Source organism: Emys orbicularis, chromosome 3, assembly GCF_028017835.1.
Source record: "Emys orbicularis isolate rEmyOrb1 chromosome 3, rEmyOrb1.hap1, whole genome shotgun sequence".
NCBI lineage: Eukaryota > Metazoa > Chordata > Testudines > Emydidae > Emys > Emys orbicularis.
The window spans coordinates 213,384,141-213,408,619 of NC_088685.1; the positions used below are offsets into that span (position 1 = coordinate 213,384,141).

General features: G+C 40.8%; 1 protein-coding gene across 1 annotated transcript in view; it reads left to right on the top strand.

Annotated features, from left to right (window-relative positions):
• The window catches only part of SOS1 (SOS Ras/Rac guanine nucleotide exchange factor 1), an 80,686-nt gene that overhangs the window by 24,100 nt on the left and 32,107 nt on the right, over window positions 1-24,479 (top strand). Inside the window, exons 4-8 of the mRNA XM_065401014.1 lie at window positions 1,158-1,322; window positions 3,551-3,760; window positions 5,771-5,914; window positions 6,771-6,881; window positions 6,975-7,073. Coding sequence (XP_065257086.1) covers window positions 1,158-1,322; window positions 3,551-3,760; window positions 5,771-5,914; window positions 6,771-6,881; window positions 6,975-7,073 — 729 coding nt within the window. The remainder of the gene's footprint in view (window positions 1-1,157; window positions 1,323-3,550; window positions 3,761-5,770; window positions 5,915-6,770; window positions 6,882-6,974; window positions 7,074-24,479) is intronic.

A 24,479-nucleotide genomic window follows, 5' to 3' on the forward strand; every position in this document is an offset into this window, starting at 1 on the left:
GCTCTTATTGGGGAGCGTTGCCAAATTTGCAGGGACTTTAAGCCTCATACAAAGAAAGTGTGAAGCCAGGCTAAATTTTTTACCATGGTTTTCCTAATTGTATTTATACCCCATCCAAGTTTTCTGTTCGTGACTATAGTGGCCAGAATTAAAGATCTTTCAGTCTCTTCACAAAGAATTTCATCTTAGATAACTGTGAGCATCTGTGCTTGTTATCCTCTGACGGGTGTTTCACCACCGGGCAAGCTTCACAAGAACTCAGGCATCCTCAGTGGCATTCCTAGCGCAGATCCCCATGCTGGACATTTGTAAAGCAGCAACCTAGTCATCGGTGCACACTTTCTCCTCCCATTACACCATCACCCAGTAGTTTAGAAATTATGCCAAATTTGGGTGAGATGTACTGCAGTCTATGGGTACATAAACTCTGATCCCTCCACCTATTTAACTGCTTGACACTCACCAAGAATGAAATGCACATGGGCAGTCACTCAAAGGAAAAAAGACAGTTATTAACTTTTTTGTAACTCTTGTTCTATGAGATATGTTGCACATGTCCGTTCTACAACTTGCCCTCCTACCCCTCTACATTGGATTTTCTGGATAGAAGGAACTGAGGGGACTGAGGGTCAGCTGGGGCCCTTTACTGGCACCAGCAGAGGGTGCTCAAGCCCCACCAAATGAGTACCACTGAGGGGAAAATGTCTGGTGTTCTGCCTGGGGTGCACGCACATCAAGAGAGGAATGTACATGTGCAACACATCTTGAAAGGTTAGTAACAGTTTTTGAAAAAAAGAAAACCCTAAATACTTGTCTGCCAAAAATTGCAATAGTTTTATTCCAGCTGAGTAATAGAGAATTCAGTGCTTTTAGATTGTCAGTTAGAACTGTACTGCATGTTATGACAACTCTACCAAGCATTTAACATTTCAAAGTCAGTATGAACCATGCAGTGTTACCTGTGATATCACTGTTATTCCTGTTATACATAGAGATGTATTTTAGTATTGCCAGTACTAATGGTGGATAGATGTTGACTGTCTAATGACTATTGCACTAAACGTATGATTTCATAGGTTTATTCTAAAATACATAAATTCGTTATTTGACTGGTTGTATAACACATTTAATGATGCACTTTTTTTTTTTACTTTTAGGAAGTTTTAGGTTATAAAATTGACCACCAAGTATCTGTTTACATAGTAGCAGTATTAGAATACATTTCTGCAGATATCTTAAAGCTGGTTGGGAATTACGTACGAAATATAAGACATTATGAAATTACAAAACAAGACATTAAAGTGGCAATGTGTGCTGATAAGGTAGGTGGCATAGTTCATAAGTGTCAAAGGAATGGAATTTTTTTTTTTTTTTTTTGGCAGTATTAATTTTTTAACCAGATCTTGAATAGTGTCTCAAAATCTCCATGTTGAATATTATTCTTAGTTCTTAAATGTTTGGTAATGTAGAATTTTGATATGCATCTTCCTTTAGAAACCCCCCAGCAGTACATGAACTTCTAAAATTATTGCTATTTTGAGACTAACAGTGACTTCAATGTAGAGCATTCCTAGGGGTTGATGGTGCAGAGTTTTATTTGGGACACTTCATGCAACCTCAGCATTCCCCAGTGCTCCAGAACACTGTCTTTCCGACTGTGGTCGATGAGCCAAATTCCTTTGGCTTGTTCTCAAGCGTTGCTGCATTCTAACTGCCTTGGACACCTAGTCTCAATCTTTTGACACATTAGAGGCCAAACAATCTGTATTTTTTCCCTTTCAAAAAAACAAAACAAAAAACCCCACACAACTTGGAATCAGTCACTCAAGAGAGGTCAGAGCCTCTAGTTTCATTGAAGTCCACAGAACCTTTTCTTGTGTTCCCTTCTCACTGTTTGCCCTGTCTGTTATTGGCATTACTTGTGTTAATCAGCTCATTGGGGGTTTTTGTTTCTTGTTGCTCCAGTGAATAGTCCCCTGTCTTGCTTCAGCCTTGTATTGACTGCGCCCTCTTCACTTTCCTTTAAGGCTAAGGAAGAAACAGATGGGGGGAAGTACCTTGTGAGACCTTACTGACCGTTAAGACACTTAGGGCATGTCTATACTACAAGCTTAAGTTGACCTATGTTAGGTTGACATACAACCACTGCAGTAAGTCCCTGGGGGGACAGCCAGACTCCAGCTGGAGCCCCCCCACCCTACCTGGAGTGACAGCCCAAGCTGTGAACGCTTTCTTGTCAATTTCACAGCTCCAGCATGGAGCCCTGACATTGATAAGAATGACAGCCAATGTAAGTAACCTGCAGTGTTTACACAGACGTTGCTTCGCCCTAACTACACCAACATAAGCCCTATGCCTCTCATGGGGGTGGAGTTATTATCTCGGGGTAGTAGAGCACTTACGTCGGGACAAGGCTGTAGTGTGTACACTGACATAATTAGGTCAACATATGCTGTCTTATGTTGACCTTATTCTGGAGTGTAGACTAGAGCTTAGTAGTATAGGGCAGCTGTCTCCATCACTGCTGCTTGTAGATACACATGTCTGTATGTGGATATTCAGCAGAAGTTTGTGTACCTGCCATATGATTGTGGTAATGATGCTGATTCCTTCGGTTCTTTCTCCTAATCTTCTGCCTCCTTCAGCTGTTGGTGGGACTAGCAAAATGCATTGGCCAAGAAACCGGTCTTAACAGGGTTTGGATGTAAGGGGGCCTCGTACACTACAGTCACACTTCTGAAGAGTTGCAACAACCCCATGCATAAACAGCAGAAACCTCCCAGGTTTCTTAAAGGCTCTGAAGCAAACATCCAACCTGCTGGTATTTGCTCTGAAGGAACAACCTGCTAGAGGAATACTTCTGTGGCTCTGCCTTACTCACCACATCAAACGCAGACATGGCCCATACAGTGTTTCCAGACTTAGCCCAGCCTTATCAGTTAACTCTGAGACATTATAAAGCTGTCAACACTTGCCTATGCTCTGTCATAGGTATGCATTAGTCCAGTATTCCCTCAAGTACCTTCACACGCCTTGTAGGCTGTCCCTTTATGTAATGTAATCCTTACCTTCTGTCCATAAGCATCTTAAGTATGATCAGTCTCAAATAATATAAGCTATATTTCCTTCTTTCTGCTTCCTCCCTACCCCATATGGAGGACAGACAAATTAACCAAATTGCATATTTCCAAGCATTTGTCCACGTGAATCCCACTTGTAGGTGTGTGCGCCTCATGTGCATGAACCTGGCGCCCTTCGTCCGTATGGGATATAAAGTGTAAAACAGCCAAAACTGCCAGTCAGGTCTTTCTTGTAGCTCTGAGTTAGAATTAGGATGATACATAGTTTTTTGAATTGCTTTTTCTTAATTCAGTTTCCTTTTTACCAAATATATTTAACCAACCTCACGACAACATACAAAGCCTCCCATTAATAGTATTCAACTAGATCTTTTATAACAACTTATTTCCCCTCCCGCCGGTAACTTTTGTATCTAATTTTTGTGTATATTTAAGGAAACCACTAACTTTCTCCAATTTCATTTACACAGGTGTTGATGGATATGTTCCATCAAGATGTAGAAGATATAAGTGCACTAACTTTATCTGATGAGGAACCCTCCACCTCAGGGGAACAAACCTATTATGATCTAGTCAAGTCATTTATGGCAGAGGTTCGACAGTACATAAGGGAACTAAATCTCATTATAAAAGTTTTTAGAGAGCCTTTTGTCTCCAACTCCAAATTGTTTTCAGCTCATGTAAGTATTGTATAGATGTTACAACTGATGCATATCAAACTTACGTTTGCATTAATATAGGTGAGAATTTCTGGGACCTAACTTTTGTCCAATGTAACATTCCTATAGTATAGGAAGAACTATCAGAAAGCCATCTGTTTTTCAACACTGGTTGCTCCAGCCCAGAACTGTTGGTGAACAAACAAAATACAGTAACAGATGTTCTTATTTTGATGCTGCCGCTCACCTACAAAGGCAGCTCTGAAAGAACAGGCTGAGAAAAGGGGTGTGTGCATGCACACATGGTGTAAGGATTGAAATGTAGATAAGAAAGGAGAGGCAGCATGGGAACGTATTATAGCTCATCCTGAAATAAATGATATGGGATTAGGAGGATGTTTTCCTCCCTCCCAGCCCAGAAGTCTAGAACCCAGAATATAGAATTGTAGAGCAGGGTGGGCTGAGAGTCCTATACCATGCCGCATTATATTCCCCTTGCACTTCTCTGGCATCCTAGAAAGCCAATTTAGTGCATTGGAAACTATTGTACTGACATTATGGGGGTTGAAAGAAGTTTCTCCTGTACCATTTCTCAACCCACTTGTATAGCTATAGACTGCATTTTAAAAAGCAAAAACAACAACATTGAAATGCATATTAAGACCTATCACTATGTAGGTGCTGAAGTGCCTTGAAAATATAAACAGGGGCAGTATTGTGGAGATATTCAAGGACTTAAAATTGGGACCCCTGGATCACTTACTCTGCCACTGGGTTGTGTGATGTTCTGCAAGTAACTTAACCTTTGTTCCTCAGGTTCCTTTTATATTTATATATATATTTTTAAGTGTGTGGGAAAGAATAAAAATATTTATTGATCTTTGTAAGTAGAAGGGGAAAGTGTTTGTTTGTAAAACACTTTAAGAGCCTCTTATGAAAGATTCTACATAAATGCAAAGATTTAAGACCATTGAGGATGATCAAAACTTATGCTTCAGGTCATAAACTGACCATGTTTGAGGAACCAGAAGGATATTCTTCCTCTTTGTTTGGCATTGCATAATTAAATAAAATTGCATCATTGGCTAAGTGCATTACTGGGTAGAAGTTTAAGAGGTGTGCAGAGTTTGCAATGTTTTTGAAACAGCAAGTGCTGCCTGTTTTTGCGATTTTGTATTATATAGGCCAGTAGTCTGTCATGGTATGGGAATTGGAATTTCTGTTTTCCTGTCAGTGCCATGCACTTTCTTAGCTACATGAGATCTCTCTCTGAATGCTAGAGCTCTATGTAGTTGAACTGTCTTTCTGATTCTGCTAAATCTTTCCTCCACCCATTCTTTCTATAAGGGTACTGAGCTGTAGGGTGAAATTCTGACTCCACTGAAGTCAGTGGCAGTTCTGCCATTGACTTCATTGGGGCCAGGATTTTACTCATAGTGTACAAAGTTGGGTATGTGCAGTAGATCCTGAACTGCTGAAAATTGGATTACTTAAGAGTAAAAAAGCTGAAAAGTTTGGGTCACCTCTCCCCAGGTTCATCTTTATTCTCTGCTAGACTTTGGGTTTCACCAGTGGGTTCAGAACACAAATTGGGCAATTGCATGGTATTATGATTTGTGTGTAATACTGTGTATACTGCATAGGGCAAGTTAACATGTGGGTCATTACTATTCTTAATTCAAATTTGAAATGGAAACCAAAAGGCAACACTTGTGGGAAACACTAAAGAGTTTGATTCTATGAAAGAAATAGCCCTATTTGCTAACTTCAGGTTAAGATAAGTAACTTAAGTTCTCTGTTTCATGTTTGGAAGAGAAATAATGGGAGAAGAGTCACAGTAATTAATCACCTGTCCGTTACCTACAATATTTATAACCTTGCTTTAGCTGAGAAACTAATCAGTGTTTGTTCAATATTATAACTGATTAAGTAGCTTGCTTTGTGTGCTATATATTTTGTCTTACGGATTTAATTTCTCTTTCTTATTCACCATTGATATTTATTGTCTGATGGTTCCATTTCTTCCTTCAGGATGTGGAAAATATATTTAGTCGTATATCAGATATTCACGAACTTAGTGTGAAGCTATTGGGCCACATTGAAGACACCGTAGAAATGACTGATGAAGGCAGTCCCCACCCTTTAGTAGGCAGTTGTTTTGAAGACCTAGCAGAGGTAAGTAAGAACATTAAAGTTTGTTTTTATAATATATATTTTATTTTTGTTATACACCTTGTATGTTCTAGATAACTGGAGTAATTGGGGGAAAAAAATGGTTTTTGGTAGTTCAGTATGTCTTTGTTTCAACTGTCTTGGCTGCCTACGTTGACATCTACTTTCTTCAAAGAAAAAGTCATCACAGGGCAGATTTTCCCAGGCTCTCAAGATTTACCCTGCTGACCTACCCTTGATTCTGAGACTGCAGACTAGTTTGTGTCACAAAAAGGCTGTGGGACCAGTTTCTTCCACTCATAATTCCAAAGTGTGTGTTGGCAGTTTTTGGAGGGGGGGGTTCCCTGCTAAGGGATTTGCCCCCTGGTTGCGCAGGTCTTTGGGACATTTTTGAAGGGCTTTGACCGTTCGAGGCTGCATGAGCATCCCCTCATGCCACCAAATTTTCAGGCCCAGAGACTATATAAGGAAAGTGTGGCACCCAACTATCAGAATTCCTCCTTATTGCCAGTGCATGCAGGTGGAGGGACAAGGTGCTGGCAGAAATGAAATGAACAAGAGCTTTAAGGTTTAGAAGTATCAAACTTGGCCTTTAGAGACTGAAATCAAAATGGGAGTGTCTGAGACCCTGTTTCTGCAAAGACTTGAGCATGAGTTTAACTTTACACACTGATAACTAAATGCATGAGGTTAAGCATGTGCCTAAATCTTCTCAGGATTGGGGCCTAAATTTTTATAAATTGCTTACTGATAAAATTATAGATAGTTTTCTCCTGTGTAATATACTTCATATTTTTACCAATAACATGAAGCTTTGATACTAACCTATTTTAAAAATTTACTTTGTATTCCTTCTTAGGAACTGGCATTTGATCCGTATGAATCATACGCTCAAGATATTTTGCGACCTGCTTTTCATGATCACTTTCTTAGTCAGTTATCAAAGCCTGGAGCAGCATTCTATTTACAGGTACAATATCTTTTTTTAATGTTTTTAAGAATATACCATTATGTTACAACAACACATCTATTGTTTTAAGATTAAGACTATTTTTGTTTCCAGTCAATAGGAGAAGGTTTTAAAGAAGCTGTTCAATATGTTCTACCGAGGCTGCTGCTTGCTCCCGTTTATCACTGTCTTCACTATTTTGAACTTTTAAAGGTAAGTAAAAAATTATATTGCTCATCTAAAATGTTTTGTTTCATATTAGCATTTCTCAATTTTAGTTGTATCAGAACTATCTATATTCTCAGTAAGGCATCTTGGTAGACTAACAGAATTTTTTAATAATAGAAATGGAATGATGAATCTGGTGTAATGAAATGTAAATTCTGTGCCATTGTAGATTTGTGTATGTAACGAATACGAGTCCATATTTTTATCGATATTGTATAGCAACGAACATCTGGGGGTTTTTTTGTATTGAGTAATATTGTTTTGGTGTATTGAAAATGGATCCCTCAAATAGAAAAAGGAATTTTACTTCCTAGTTATTTTGTTTATATTTTAGGAATAAAGCTAAGCCTGGGTGAACAGTGTAAGACAGGGTAACGATCAGTGAAAATGTGGCTGCATTTCTTAACTGGAAAACCTGAAAAAAAAATACATGTATTTCTGGAGTTTTCTAAAGTTGAGATTTTTTTAAAGTAATTGTAACTCTGGTTTCTGGGTGAGAACAGAACTCCAGTGAAATTCTCTTTCAACGTTAACTTTTTTTGCTCCTTTGAGTAGCCTCTGCACATTCTCACTCATGGTATGTAGTGATGATGCAGCTTGGATCCTGAGGTGTATTGTCAGTGCATCCAGACTGCACTGTTGGTGTATCCCATAAGTGGGAATGTGCAGCATTCATCTTGAAGAATTTAGGTTACAGGTGAGTCATCTTCATTAATCAGGTTTTTTCCTGGGTGTTTTGTGTGATGTGATGGACTATCAGTGGTTGAATTGTAAAGATCTTATAATTTTAAAGTACTGTAACTGAACAGTACAAAGTAAAGGGGCCAAGTCTTTTGATTTAACAAATCAGACATCTTTATTAAACAATAATCTTTAACAAATAGAATACTTTGCTTAAGTTGTTTCTCCCAAAATTAAATTTTACTTTAGAGGGAATTTTTAAGGGGGGGGGGGGAAATTGCTCTCTCAGAAAAAAATCTGACATCATGGAGAAATTCAAATGAGAATGGAAAAAATCCTCCGTCTCCTGGTTGGCAACAACATTTTGTGTTCTGGAAGCTCAGTCAGTGTCAAAAGATTTGAGTTGCTTATAATTTTGGTTATACATGACAATAGTCTAACTCAAATTTTTATGGGGGGGGGGGGGAGAGAAGGTCACATCAAATAGTTTCTTTATTAAAACATGAAACCGAATGAAGACCCAGCATTTTTATATACACTTAACTGTAAAGAACACTGAATTATCTGAAATATAAAAGATTATATTACACAAATTAGAGTCCAGGATTACAATGGTTGCAGACAAATTAGTCTCAGTAACGAAAAGTCTAATTGCCATAAATAGTGTTTCATGTTCATATCTTCTTTTAGCCACAGATGTCAACTAGTACAAGTGATACTTTACATAATGAACAACATTTATTTTCCATAATTCTCATAGTCAGAGCATTTAAGCAAATTGCACTAGCAATGTCTTGAGGCTATATTGCATCTTTTATGGAATACATGTACTTTGGTTTTAAACATCCATCTGCCAGTTTGACTTCTGTGTGATTTGAAGATAGCTGTTGAAAAGAATCTCTTGCAATTTCTTGTTGAATATGTAGATGAGCAAAAAAAAAAACATAACTTGTACACAGTGACAGTTTTATAGTTCAAAGCACAGGTGCATTACAGTTATCACATTTAAAAAAATCTGAAGAGAATTGAAATCTGATGGACAGTACATCAGGAATATACAAATATTATCCATTCTTCTTCGAGTGATTGCTCATGTCTTTCAACTTAGGCGTGTGTGCTCGTCACATGCACTGGTGCTGGAAGTTTTCCCCTCAGCAGTATCCATAGGGGACCGACTCCGGCGCCCCCTGGAGTGGTGCGCACATGCCGCGATATATAGGACGCTGCCGGTTCTCCGCCCCCCCCCCCCCCCCCTTCTCCGTTCCTTCTTGCCGCCAGTGATGGTGCTGGAACTGATGCTGCTTCAGTTAGAGCTGTAGCTGCTCGTTCATACGAACTAGTTATTTCCTGTTTATACTGTATATAGTTTTTTTATTAGTGTTTATAAATCCCTTAGCTATAGTTAGAGACTTTGTAGGTCCCGAACAGGACTTTGCCTCAGGACGGGGCATGCCCCGATCCCCGGGCTTTAAGCTCTGTGATCGCTGCAAGAGGCCCATGCCCGTTAGTGATCCACATAGCAGTTATCTGCGTTGCTTGGGCAAAGGATGTATTAGTGAGAAGTGCAAAATTTGCAAGTCCTTCAAGCCAAGAACTAAGAAGGAGTGTGATATTCATTTAAGAGCGCTCCTTATGGAGTCGACCAGCACCCCGGCACTGGAGCAATGCTCCGACTTGGCGCCGAGTACCGTGACCTTGCTGCGTAGCACCCCACCGGGACCGTCCACTAGCCAGCACCAGTCCCCATCCATGGCTCCCACCACGAAGCCCAAGAAGTTGGGACGAGGCTGGTCTCCATCCTCCCGCAAGGGAAAGGATAAGACTGGGTGTGAGCAGTCTTCACCCACATTGGGATCTTGGGCCCAAGCTCCGGGGGAGCGATGTAGCAGGCTCACGAGCCTGCCCTTTGAGCCTTTGCTCTCGTGCTCCCTGTCTCACCATGGAAGGTAGCTTTTCTAGTGGCAGTGACATCGGCAAGGCGAGCCGCCAAGCTGCAAGGGGAGGTGTGGGTGTGTGGGAAAGGTACAAGAATAAATTGTTTGTGGAGAATTCCTGTTTGCTGTAAGTAGTTAATATAAAATTAAAGGAGACAGAGTTGGCTTGTATTCGTGTGAATGGTGCTATAAAAGGTGGAGCTGCATAATACTGTCCATAAACAGTTCTGTCATGTTGTCAAAGGAAACGGTTTATAAGATTTATAGATGTAGGGTACCATATCTCTGTCTTGGTTAGGGTAGATGCATAATACTTTTGTACTGCTAGTTGTCTTTTTGTAAGATAACTTTTAGGAAAACTCACCTGAAAATTTCCTTTTGCTTAGAGCAATTTGCAAATCTTCCCTGCACAGAAGACCACAATATGTGAAAGAGTAGTATGTATAGTCTCTGAGATAAGTATCTTCTCTCTCATGCATTCTAAAGCTTCAGTAACTTCAATTGGTTTAAGTTCTAATGTATATAATACTGCAAGTGTTCTGATACAGGGAGTGCAATATTGGACATTCCTTGCCTGAAAAAAATCTTGCTAATCTCTATTAGTAATGTGTGTAAACTTAAGTTTTGTGACTTGATGGGAATTGCTGTGTTTTCGCAAATATCTGTAGTTGTTGGAATTTTACATGTACTTGTGTAATTGGTCGATTGTCCGGTATACTCTCAATTCACAATAACTTCAGTTGATCTCTTCTAGTATCACTAGAAATGAAGGACAGATCCCAAAGATCCATTCCCAAAGCCTTGTTTAATATCTGAATTTCATCTTAAAATGATTCTCCAGTCTTTGCAGAGTTGTAACTTAGTTTTTAGTCAATGTGGAAACATCATCTTAATTTCAAATAATTTTTCCTGAATCTCTTGCACTGTCTTAAGTCGTGTTTAAATCCTTGTGATGCAACAAGGGCATCAAAGGTAAGAATGTTACTTTTTTCCTTTTCCAGAATGAAAGTATTAAATTTATTACATGCTGCTGGAGCTCTGCTAGCATACAACTGTGGAATTGTATCAGTTACACTATTTGTATATTTATGCTGCTCCCATACAACTATCTGTTATATAGGGAAGGGAATGATTCTGGTTTTAATTTGGAAATGGCTGAGGAATCAAGTTTGACAATCGGTGCTGAAAAATTTTACAGAATTCTGTCACTCTAGATCATCATTTTAATGATTGTGACATTGTGACGAAAGTTTGTCCATAAGCTCTTGCATTCAATATAACACTGTAATTGTTAGGTCATTAGTTTGTAAGGAGGTAGAAGCTACGATAGTGTTTGTTGCCTCTTTTAAATAAATATGTCAAGGCTTCATGCATATTTCTTGAAACTTGTTTTTCTTTACATCAGGTAATTTATATAGTCTATCTTGCTGCTTTCTGTATGTTTATAGGCTCTTATGCATATTATTATATTTCAAAATAAAAATACTTAGTTGACATTTTTATATATACACACACGTAATATAAAAATACTTTAATACTAATTGGAGGGGAGAATGGATTTCCACTTACTACCTATTAATAAGAGAATGGATGCAAAGAAGTAAAATAACTATACAACAGACACAGGATAGTCTGTCAGGAAATAAAGAGCGGATATATCAGGAAATAAAGTATATGCAGTGGATGTACTTCTGTATTGGCTTTGAATTTTATTAGATCAGTGTCAATTTGTTCTTGTGAACTGAAGTAATATGCCTTCAATGATTATTGCAATAGTCCAATAATTCTCTTGATTAAAATGTAATTATGTATCTCTGTAGAGTAGGGGTGGCCAACCTCCGGAGGCACATGCGGCTCTTCAGAAGTTAATATGCGGCTCCTTGTATAGGCACCGACTCTGGGGCTGGAGCTACAGGTGCCAATTTTCCAATGGGCCATGGGGTTTTCACTGCTCAACCTCTGGCTCTGCCACAGGCCCTGCCCCCACTTCACCCCCTCCTCCCCAAGCCTGCTGTGCCCTCACTCCTCCCTCTCCCTCCCAGAGTCTCCTGCATGCCACAAAACAGCTGGAGGTGCGGGGATGAAGGGGGAGGTGCTGATCGGCATGGCTGCTGATGTATTACTATGTCTCTTTGGCAATGCACATTGGTAAATTCTGGCTCCTTCTCAGGCTCAGGTTGGCCACCCTGGTATAGAGTCTAGTATACTCACTGGTAAGAGTACAGGGGAGTCGCATGTTACGCTGGGGTTAGGTTCTGAAGTCAGCATGTAAGGTGAAAATCGCGTATAGTCAAACGCTCATTGAGTGGAATGGCAGGCGGAATCGCCCGCACTACAGGTACAGTATTAAAATTGTTCTCTTTTTTGTGTGTTTTTGCTGAGTGCGTATAGTTAAAATGGCGCAAGTTAAATGCACCTATGATGCGACTCCACTGTACAAAGGACATTGTTTCAGAGAGCATTTGTAACATGTCCTTTTGTCTAGTCACATTGTGGATAGCAGAATGCTGGTAGTGGTAAATGTGGCAGGTGCTGAAAAGATAGTTTTGTTTGTTTTGTTTTTGTTTTTGGGTTTTTTTCAGGTTGTTAGCAAACTAAAATGGGCCAGAATTGGCTGGTTGTCAGAACTTGAATTTCTTTCCCATGCTGTCTTATTCTGGAAGATCACTTCAATTGTTGTATAATTCTAGTAAGATTTCTTAATATGTTTAAGTAAACAGTACAAAAAAGATTGAGTGAATTATGTTTGCAGTATTGTGAAGAATACAAAATTTAGTACTGTGATAAGCCTGAAAAATCACCGAAGGTATGTGTACACTACAAACACTACAGTGGCATAGCTAGACACTTACTACATTGATGGAAGGATGTGGGTGGGTGTTTTTTGTTTTTGTTTTTTGTTTTTGTTTTTTGCAATATTAAATGCACCCCTTTGAGAGGCAGTGGCTAAGTCAATAGAAGAATTCTTCTGTCAACCTAGATGTATCTACAGCAGGGGTTAGCTTGACCTAACTGTATTGCCCAGGGCACAAAATTTTTCACAGCCCCAGGCAATGTCAATCTAGGTTGATCTAATTTTTAGGTGTAGACCAGACCGAAGTTATTACAGGGGGAATTGGTAATGAACCTTATACTTACATTGCCTAACACTTTCCTCTATAAAGAACTCTCAAGATCTTTCTATTGTTTGAGGTGAACTTTTGATGTTTGACATGGGGGCATGCCATTAGGCTAGGGAAGTGCCTTTTCTTTGTCCCAAGAAATTGTGTTCAGCTTTTGCTGGGTTACAGGCTGTGTAGAAAATGCCTTCTTTTGCTTGCATTCCTCAGGAAAATTTTGGCAGCATGCTCATAGCTCATGCCAGGCTCATGCTGTTGCTGCTATTACAACAGCAGACGTACTGGGAACTCCTAGGAGCTGTTAAAGCAGCTGGAGAGGGGAAGGTGAAGAGCTGAGGTCCCCATACCTGGACATGGCTCAGGTCCCAGTGTCCCATACCCTCCTATGGAGGCACCACATGAGGTGGGAACCAGGCTGGGCTCTGCCTTCCCCCTCACCCACCCACAGATTCAGCAAACAGCCCCAGTGGCCCACTTCCTGGGTCCTTTTCTTAGGGGCACCATGAGCAGCAGGAGCTCCCTCAATATCAGGGGGATGGGAAAGCCAGACCAGTTGGGCTATCCCTTCAACCACTCCCCAAGCAGGTAGATCCACCCTGAATAACCACCTTTTGCTGCTGCATGTTAATGAAGTTAATTCTGTAGCTCAAGGGGTTGCAGTCTGTGCTTCACTGCTGAAAGGCTCAGGGTTAAACACTGCATGATAGGGGCTTGTTACAGTTGCACATAAAAACAAATTATATTACCTTTTTCCTTCTTAACTAAAAATTTAGGAAATTATGTAGGAAAAAAACCTAAATTAAAGATCATTATTTAGGTTGCAAAGTCAAGCACTTGAAAGTTAGGAAATGTCAGCTTTGGTTGCCTGTGCAACCTTAATTTGACCCCTTGTCCATATGCATTATGGTAGTCTTTATCTGCATGATCATATGCTAGCTTTTCCACAGTACTCTGCCTCGTTCAGTGCACAGGAAAGATGCACAAGAGAGGCAGAACTTAGCTTGCACAGACAACCCTAAATCTAGTATTTCCTAATTTACGGATGCTTGACTGGAAACCTAAGTGTTCTTTTAACGTAGCTTGTTTGTTTGTTTGTATGTATATAATAAAAATGTACATTTAGCTTCTAATACATGGAATGTCCTGTTATCAGAATGGTTTCTCCCGTCACCCCAACTACAGCAGCATGACAGGGATGTATAACACTTTTTTGAATTTACAGAAAATGTGGCTCTGCTAACATTTCAAACGGTCTCCCCAATGAAGACATCTGGAAAGATATAATCAGTTTAGAAATAGGAGTAATCTAGCAGGTCATACACGTTGCTTCTATTGGCTGAGCTCATTGCACAACCCAGGTGTCATAAACATACAGCTACGGGTAGCATAAAATCCCTCCTTTACCTGTAAGGGGTTAAGATGCTCAAATAATCTGGTTGGCACCTGACCAAAAGGACCAATAAGGGAAGAAGATACTTTCAAATCTGTGGGGGAAGGTTTTGTTTGTGCTCTTTGTCGTTCTCTCTTGGACAGAGAGATACCAGGGCAGGAAAAAAAAAACCTCCTAAAACCCTACCTGAAGTAAGCATCTAAGATTACAAAAATTGTAAGTAATAGCAAGGAAATGCGTCAGATTATCTTTTGTTTTAGCTTGTGAATTTTCCCTATGCTAAGAGATAATTTTATTCCTGTTTTTTAACTGGGAAGCAGAATCAGAGGGGAATCCTCTGGGTTTTAAATCTTTTTATTTACCCTGTAAAGTTATCTTCCATCCTGATTTTGCAGGTGTGATTCTTTTACTTTTTTTTTTTTTTTTTTTAAATAAAATTCTTCTTTTAAGAACCTGATTGATTTTCAGTGTCCTAAAAACCAGGGATTTGGTCTGTGCTCACTTTAACCTAACAGTTGGTATATTATTCTCAAACCACCCCCACCACCCCCCGGAAAGGGGGTGAAGGGGTTTGGGGGGATTTTTTTGGGGGGGGGAGGGGAAGATAGGGCTCCAAGTGACCCCTCCCTGAATGTTTGTTTAAATCACTTGGTGGTGGCAGCAATACCGTCCAAGGACAAGGAAAGGAATTTGTGCCTTGGGGAAGTTTTAACCTAAGCTGGTGGAATATAAACTTAGGGGGTCTTTCATGTGGGTCCCCACATCTGTACCCTAGAGTTCAGAGTGGGGAGGGAACCCTGACACCAGGGGCTCCTTGAATCCCTCCACATCCCCCTTCCCCCAACAAGGTTTCCACAGCCCGCATCTCCTCTATGCCAGGGGCTCTGTGGTCCCCTTTCCCCTCATGCCAGTTCCACCATTCTCTTCCCGCCCCCCATGCCAGGGATTCTGTGTGCTCCCATTCCCCCCACCATTCTTATTCATTCTTATTCTCCTTTATCTGTTTCTTTTCTTTCTCTTTCAGGGTTGTCAACATTTTTAAACTGTATTGGGAGGATGGGCAGAGCTAAGGTGAGGGTTATTGTAAAACTGGAAGGTGATAATGGCTGCCATCAACTGGTTCTTTGCTCCTATAGACCGTTATAGAGGTGGCTGAAGCTGCTAGTTCTGCAAACCCATTCTGTGTCTCCCATTTCCCCCTTTGGCTTTTCCAGTTGTCACCAAAATGAACAGGGTTTTGCCTGTTGATGTTTGGTACACTCCCTGAAAATGTTGGAATTGATTGGACGCTGCATTCAGAAGTTATCATGTAACACATCCAAATGCAGAAATACCATCGAGTTGAGTGCAAGGCCTCACAACTCTGCCAATAAAAATCAGACTCCATGCTGAATTATGTTGAAGCTGTTAAGGTGAATTTTATTACAAATTGGAATTATATAAGAAAAAGGAAAGACTGTTTTAAATCAACATTACTTTACTGTGATGGAGAATTCTTGGGAAGAAAATGGATGTCCTCAATCCCAAATGTGAAAGCAAATAGGTAAATATTTTGTGATATTTCAAATATAGATGAAACAATGCATGTTACCAGTCTAGTTAATGAATTGTAAAATAAAATGTTCATCTATATTCTGCAGTGCTGCTCCATCTGAGGAGGAAAAAAATGGATGACTCCGAGGAGGAGGAGAGGACTCACAAGAGCATGGAGGGCCAAGGAAGAGAACTGGTGCAGGCTTCTACATTTGTTCTAGAAAGATAATGCAGCTGCTGTGGAAGAGAAAGCAGCAAGTGTGGAAGGAAATGATGAATCCGAAGTTAGGCAGGAAGGTGTAAAGAAGATGGATTTTATTATTTACAGCATCTTCTCCAAATGTGCAAGTGGCAACATACGCAGCTCCTCAGTGGTGGACTCTTGCACATACAAAATCCATACGAAGACTCTGCTAGTAGCCATTTGAGTCTACTGCAGACTTCTAAAATTTTTTGTAGATGGTTCAAGAGTCACTTTTACTGCCAAAGTTGACTGATATATTTGCAAACAATGCTATTTTCATCTGTTTCTTGTAGGGTTAGATTACATCTGTATGTGTTGAAATAGTAATTTTTTTAAAGTACATATTTTGGCACCTGTTTGGATATTTAAACAGTAATATTTGAATATACCTTTTAGTTTAAGAAATTATAAATGTTCAATAAAATTGAATTATGCATCTAATTATGAGGTTTTTTTCAATTTCTAATGTGGGGAAAATCCTTCATTCTGAAGTAGCAGCAGTTAAAAAAATACAAGAGTTCCTAACCTATCTGGAATATGGGTTCTTCCAACAGTGGGGGTCACAACCATTTTTTTTTATAGCTAGATGAGAGAGGGGTGTCTGGAAATTTTGTTGTTACATTGGACAATGGTATGGGAAAAAAATTGAGAATTGCTCACCTAGCCAACGTCATCCTCAGGTTTGACATACTTTAAATCTGCGTGAAAGTTGTGTAGCGCTTAGAGTATCCAGTCATAAACTGCTAATGAACTGGCAAATGTTAGAGTAAAACTTACTGGATATATTAATTTTTTAATTTCATTTTTGTCGTGTTGCCACTTTAATTTTATCAAATGTGAATTTTGAAGGACCCAGAAATGTCATGCCCTATCTGAATTCTGTGATTTACTAGGGAAAGCAAACTTCAGCGGATCTTTTTCTCCTGCTTATATTTGAGCAGCATGTATTATCTTTACTAGGCATCAGGTTTGGGTTTTTCCCCCCCTAATTTAATTATCCTGGGTTTTGGTATGTAATGCCATGTTCACACAAGGAAAGACTATGTAACACAATGAATGTAATTTAATTTAAAGGTCTAGAATTAAGTGAGTCAGTGTAGCCCATGAAAAATAATCTGTAATAATCTCTTAAGAAAGTGTAGTTCTTTTTTTTTATTTGTATAAGTATTATGTTAACATCTATTATGAAAATGAGAACCTTGCTGCAACGTAAATCCAAAATGACCTATTAAACTCAGATGTGTATTTGTGCTGTAGTGAATTTATAATTAGTTCAGAGTATTGGGGGGGGGAAATTAAGTTCAAAGGTCTTGCTAAATGCTGTTATCAAAGCTCTGAATGTGACATGCTTCCTGTGATAGCCATGCATCCTGATTTATGCAGCACTTGGCTGCCTCCTAAGTCCAACAGCGGCTTCAGAACTGGATGGGGTGTCAGCTATTTCCGGATGTGTTATGCTCCCAGACCTACTTATTAGCTGCTTCAGGCAGCTTGTGTTGATGGGGCCTAGGAACTGGAGAGTCTTTTGGGTCTTGGAGACAGACTTACTCCTAGCCTATTACTTTCCTGGTGCACAGAGAGGCTGTGCAGATTGCAGAATCCACAACAGGGGCAGGGGTGGACTCCATGAGATATTGGTCCTTCAAGGTCTTTAGGTATTCTGTGGCATAGATGTCTTCAGTGTGGTCCACTAAACCAGGGATTCAGTGGCCCACTACCTCTTCTGGCTCCTCATAACTCCCAAGGCACCATTGTTTCTGACTAGCACCCAGTGCACTTGAGCACCTGATCCATCAATATGTCTCCCCCTGGCGCAATGTGCTGTAGATGCTCCAACTGCATGGTGGGGTATTAGCTTAGTATCCAGGCCCATGGAACTTCTTTTGGATATTGTTTAGTGTATTGATTGGGCATGTGGAAGCACTGGTGTCTGAGCTGAGTGTTTTGAAAAGTGCTGTGCATAACTGCCACATCTGTGGGACCCTTTATACACTGTATGTCTCTTGCTTCTAGCACCAGTCCTTTGGCTGGTCTTGAAATCATTGCCTCCTGTTAGGGCTCAAGGCATCCGTGCACTCCAGAAGAACTTCAAGTGGCTGACCAACGAAACATGATCTGCATCACAGAGGTTAATAGAGAAGGCCTTATGTGGAGGATGACATTTAAGGTATAGCACAGGAATGAAGGGTGCTTGAGAGATTTGCTGACACCAGTGCTGGTTGCTCTGACTCCCCCTTCTCGTTTCCATGCCAATGTGGGGCTCAGACTGCAGCTCACCTGCTGAGGAAAGTGGAATTGAATTGGAAGGTGATCCTAATTCAAATGAAGAATTAAGCCATCATATTATAACAGTTTGGCTGATCTTGCAAAAGCCTTACACTCAACTCATTGACATTTCTGTTTGTATGTAACATAACTATCCCAGGAATTCAGAAATGTGCTAGGCATCAAAGGCCAGAACCCTACTGATTTGGAGAAGATTGGGGACACGTGGGAGTCCCTACCAGCTCTCTACCACTGTCTCAGTTTTGGGCACTTCTGCAATAGCCTATAGATCAAAGAGCTGGTTGATGGTACCCATTAATACTTACTAATAACAATATTCCATCTCTGTTGGGAGGATGAGCAGAGATGAGTTTTAACAGGTCAGTGTCCAAAATGCTTTGTCTGGAAGAGAAGTCAGAATAATGGTGGGGGGAAATGGGGGTATGCACATAACTTCTGACCTGGGGAAGAGGATGTGGAACCCATGCAGGGGGCACTGGGCACACAGAGCCCCTGCCATGGGGATTCACACAGCCCCTGACATGGGGAGAGGTGTTAGTGGGGGGAAGGGAAATTGGGCACTCAGTGTCCTTTGCAGGGGAGATTGGGGTACCATGGTACGGGGAAAGGAGTGGGAGTGTATACAGTCCCTGCTATGGAGTGAGAATGGGGAGAATGCAGAACCCCTCGTGGGTGAATATTGGGGTAACCTGGTATGAGGCAAGGGGGGTACAGAGTACCTCTGGCATCAGGATAAGGTCATATAGGAGGCACACAGCCCTGACATGGAGGGCATGGGGGGAGTAGTAACACACAGCCTCTGGTATAGGAGGGATGAGGAGTCTCTCAGAACACCTAGCAATGTGGAAATGGAGGCAGATGGAGCCCCTGGTACGGGGGTAGTAGGATGAAAGAAGAAAATGGGGCTGTGCAAAGCCCTTGCCATGGCTGGACAAGAGGATGTGGGCCACACAAAACCCCTGATGGGGGAGATTGTGGGAATCTGGTATGGAAGAAGGGGAGACAGAGACTCTGCCACTGAGGTTATGGGGGGAGGTAAGAATAGAGCTGAACATAAAGCTGCTGGTGTAGGGGAAGAACAGAGGGAGCAGGGGAGAATGAGAAGCCCTAGCAGTTGGAGAGATTGGGAGGAGTTGTAGGAGGTCCCTGAAATTGGGGGAAGGAGGGGCACAGACCTTATGGGAGAATGAAGAGATGCAAGGAGCCTGTGGTGCCTGCAGTGAGCTTGGCCGCCACAAGTGATGAATCATGTATCCCACTAATTATGTGCCGTGTTAGAACCATCAAGCCAGGAGAGGCACAGGATGTTTCCAGTGACAGAAAACACTGGCGATGCTAATGTGCCACAGGAGATTCCTGATGGTCTCTTTCCCACCAGTAAAATAAAACAACTTTATATAGGCTAAGCTGATTGATGGTTGGACCTCTGTAGGAATGGTCCCTGGGTTGGTGAATAGGATGTAAGGTTTTCCTCTAATGAGGTCACTGGATGTGTATCTTTGTGTTTAACATGAAGTCCATAGCATATAAGAGCACACAGGAAAGCTTTTTTTTTTCTGCACCTCTTACATACTCACTGTCTCCTGGTATTTTATTATATAAAATACCTTGCATGGAGAGGATGGCCATTTCAAGTAGACGCTCCCAAATAACCTTTTAATAAACAGAATGCAACCTCTTGATTAAGGAGGGTACCTCCAGGTGCCCACTTTCTTCAGATTGCCTATCCTTTGTGCCTGTGTGATGCCCTGTCTGATTTCTCAGGGTCTTATCTAAAGTAGGTTATGGGGTTATTCGCCTGATCCAAAGACTCTTAAATCAGTTGAAAGGCTTGTTGACTTTAATGGGTTTTGGATCAGGTCACAAATGGGCTTGGAATATTTTTGCTCCTGTCTCCTCTTGGAGGAGGTGCAGTTTAGGCCTTCGATAATCTTTGTGCTTCTCATATGTCACAAGTTGCTTCGTATTTGCATGTGTTAAACCTAATGATCCTGTCTCAGGTTTTTCTATTGTGCCTGTATTGGGTCATAATCCAGGCTGAATTTTTTTTTTATATCTGAATTTCTGGTGTATTCAGCCACCTATAACTTTTTGGTATTGGTCAACTGAACTAACCCTTGTAGTTGAATGGGCCCCCTTTACAATGGCATTTCCTGTGGTCCTTCCTGGATCAGATCCATAGTTCATCTAGTCTAGTGTCCTGTCTCCTACAGTGGCCAGTACTTCATGCTTCAGAGGGAGGTATAAGAAACCCCACAATTGGCAGATTTAGAATAATCTGCCCCCATGAAGGTCTGATCCTAATCCGTAATAGTTAGAGATTGATTTAAGCCGTGGAAGCGTGTGATTTTTATATCCTTCACAATATTTGTTGTTACCATCAACTGTTGTTCTGGATACTCTTGTTCGCCATATAAACATCTAATCCTTCTTTGAAGGTGGATAATCTCTTCTTATTGCTGCTACTACTACTTAGGTTTGATTAATACCCCAAAGAGTGGAGCAGGTCTCATGCTGACATTCATGAGGACAGTAGATGATTCTATATCCTTTTTGCCCTCAAATCTGGTCTGCTTTGCAGTATTTATTTTTGAACTCGGAAGAAATTCTCCAACTGCTAACATCCTCCAACTGCTGGAATGGCTGTATACATATTTCCTCTTGCGTATCTTAATTGTTGAGCTTTGGTCAGGGTCTCTGGGCAGTGTACCTGTGGGTATGGGTTCCTGTACTATATCATGTAGGTGGGCTGAGCCTAACAGGAACTGAGGGTTTTAGTCTTGATGTGTATGCAACGAAACCTATTGTTGTATGGAAACTAATTATAGCTTCTGAGTTCTTGCCCACTGGTTATTCTTTCAGACCAGAGCATGTTTGACTGGCAGATAGAGGTGCTCCATGACTTTAACAGCTTGGGGAAGAGGGTATGAACTCTTGGACCCGGTAAAAATAGAGACAGTTTTCCAAACAGACCATGATCCCTTCAGTATCCCAGTCATGCATAGCTAGACCTTCCCCCATGCTCTGCTTCTTTATAAAAGGAGACTTTAAACACCTATACTTTGCAGTTATTGCACTGATTCATTAGGTGGCACTATACATCTACAATAAATCAGTGGGCCTTTTAATGGCCGTTTGAATTTTTTGTGGTATAAGTCCATTGACATCCTGTTTGTTTCTCATGACCCAATATGTTCCAAGAAAGTAGGTTTTAAATTTGACACTAGATTACAAAAATCCTCCTGTACTCTCCCTCCTACTATGTTTCCCTGCACGACCTATTTCTTTAGAAAGAAAAAAAGATTTTTCAAAAGAAACAGATGAAGGCAGACGCCTTTTTCTTTTTTTGAGGGGGGGAAGGGGGTATTTGTGTATGGTTAGCATAAAACCTTGCAAATAGCTATTCTGTTTTTGACTGTAAGAAATAATTCAGTAATGGTAACACTTATAATAAACCATATTCATAATGCATGTTTGGTACACACAACGTTTTTAAAACTTTGAAATTCTAAATATGTTAACTTTAAAAAAAGACTTTGGTATGATTAAATTCATTTAGTCGCTTTGAACACTTGATTTTTATTTGAATCTGGAGTTGGAAGTACAGGTAACTTTTAAAAATTGGGCTTCATCAGAGTCCAAGAAAAGTTATTTCTTTGAGTCATGTATTAGAGCTTATCAGGATAAAATAACCTGCAAGCTTGTTTTACCTAGTAACATGAACATGAAAGGTCTGTGATGAATTTTTTTAAAACCTTTTAATCTCTTCACTGCCTTAAGGAAATTGTTCTCCCTACTGCTCTTTCTTGTTGCACAATATTAAGAAGGAGAGCTAAAAAGCATTGTATACATTTATATAGGATCAGATTTTTGTACAAGTATTTCATTAATAAAATGACTTGACGAACTAAGTATTTTCTTATTCCTGCTTCTCTTACACCAAAACGCACAGGTTCAAGGACCTGTTTTTATTTTCCATGGTCTTCAACCTGTGTCATCAAATAGCATTATGCTAAATCAAAGTCCCAGATAACATTACGTATATCTCATTTACTTTGAATCCTGACCTTTAAGCAAGTCAGTCTGCATTTTTCCATATGCTCAAAAGCTGCCTCTAGCTTTCTGCATTGGAAAGAGAAGGCTGCAACCTCCGAGGCAGACACATGGTAAGTAATAGCTTTGTCTGCTGCTGAAAGATGATCATCCGCACATAACAGGGGATCCAACCAGAAACCCAGGTTGCAAACAGTAGAAAAGACTGTCAGTGGGTACTGTGGTGGAGGCAAAGAACCTCTATTTAGTCTCATGCACAGCTATAATATAAGAGTTCAAAGATCTTTATGCCACAATCCATTTCATCCCAAGACTCCTGCCAGCGGTGCTTGAGCTGTCCTCCCTCACATTGGAGTTGTTACAGGTCAGATATAAACTAAGCAACCTGCAAGATCAGAGCCAGGTTAAGAGGTTGCTAGTGGTCCCCCTCACCAGGATAAGATGCAAATATCCCACCAACCATTGATTGAGTGTTCTGTCAGGAGATCAGTGTTCTCCTTGAGAGCCCTCTGGAAACGCTCAGGTTGTGTTAGTATGATAGTGCACAGTCTAAATGGATCCTTCATTGTGATGGGTTGTGTGCCCTAACCTCTAATTTAATGGGCGTTGTGGTTTCTCTATGAGGGGTTTAGTTTCCAAATTTCACATCTCCAGTCCCAGTCCAAACACTACATCAAGAGTGTGGTCAGCCATGAGAGTTGAACCAGAAACCACCAGGATAGTCTCATTGGCCTCATGGTGACCAGGAAAAACTAAATTGATTCAGAAAGTTGGCCATCCATGGGAATGCTGAGGTTGTTGCTATCAGCACCTGTGTCTACAACATGAGATAATTAACTTGAACAGGTCATGGAAAGAAGTAACGTTCCCCCAGGACTTTCAAACAAAGTTGGATATACTATATTTGATCCAGTTTGGGAATGGGACACCTTTTACATTTAAAGTTGGATGCAAACCACAGTCACACCACCTCCACTCTGATTCAACTGGGGGTTCATGTGGCACTGATACCTGCCTGAGACCAAATATGCCAAATAAACCCCACAATTTTGTTGAGCTAGTACTTGGTGGTATGTATAAGAGCTTCATCTCTTATCGAATCCGAGAATTGTTAATTATTGACAGCCGACCGATGTATTCATAAGCATAACCATAGTCTAGGAATTGCTTCCATTGATACCCTAACCCCTGAGAAAACTGCAGCCTAAACCAGAGGAGCTGAAATGAAAATCTCAATTCAGATTTGTCTAGCACCATTTTTTTTTAACCTGCCTTGTCTCATCCTTGCCTCCCCATCCAGTATAGGGATAGAAGGACCTAGACGTTCACTGTTAACATGCTCCCGTCCCTTCCAACTCTCAGGCTCCATTCCTGAAGCTGTTGGCAGTGCTGCCTCACTCTGAGTCACTTTAAGGTGGCCAGCAAAAGGACCTACCTGTCACAGCTAGGTACCCAAATAGGGACCTCCTGGGTAGACTGCGAAAGACATCTCAATGATGTAACTACTACCCCTTATTCAACCAAACCCAAAGGAGCGTACAGTAACAAACCCTACACTTCCATCCCAGACTAACCAAATTGGCAAACTACAATAAGGAACCCCTTTATAAAAGAGGGCTTTAAAAACACACACTGGTACCTCTTCTTCATTTTTCCTCCCAAACACAGAGAGCCTTATCCCTCCATGTGCCTCTCCCACAAAGAAGTGTAACCTCTTCCAGCCTCATTTCCCAGCCCTTTTCCCACAGGGCCATGAATCAATCTACCCTACTCCCAGGAAAATCCTCATGTGTGTAATATGGAGGAGGCTGCACATCATACAAACACATTCACATCCCTCAGAAAGACACACAAGCTTCCCCTTTATGTCTCCAACCCACAAGAATGTAAAACACCCAACCAGCTCCTCCCACGTGAGTTGTAAACCTATTAATTTAGAGATAAACACACATGTCCAGTTATGTCCTCGCCCAGTGAGGGAGGCTTCTCTCTTAAAGGGGACTCTCTCCCATACTGCTGGTGGCATGAGGTGGACTGGACAGACCTGGAGTAGAATGGTAGCTTCTTCCCTAGCACAGCTGAGTCCTGGGGTAGACCAGGAACTCTTCTCTTAAAGGGGACTCTCCTGCCCCCTCCCTTTGCTGTTGGTAA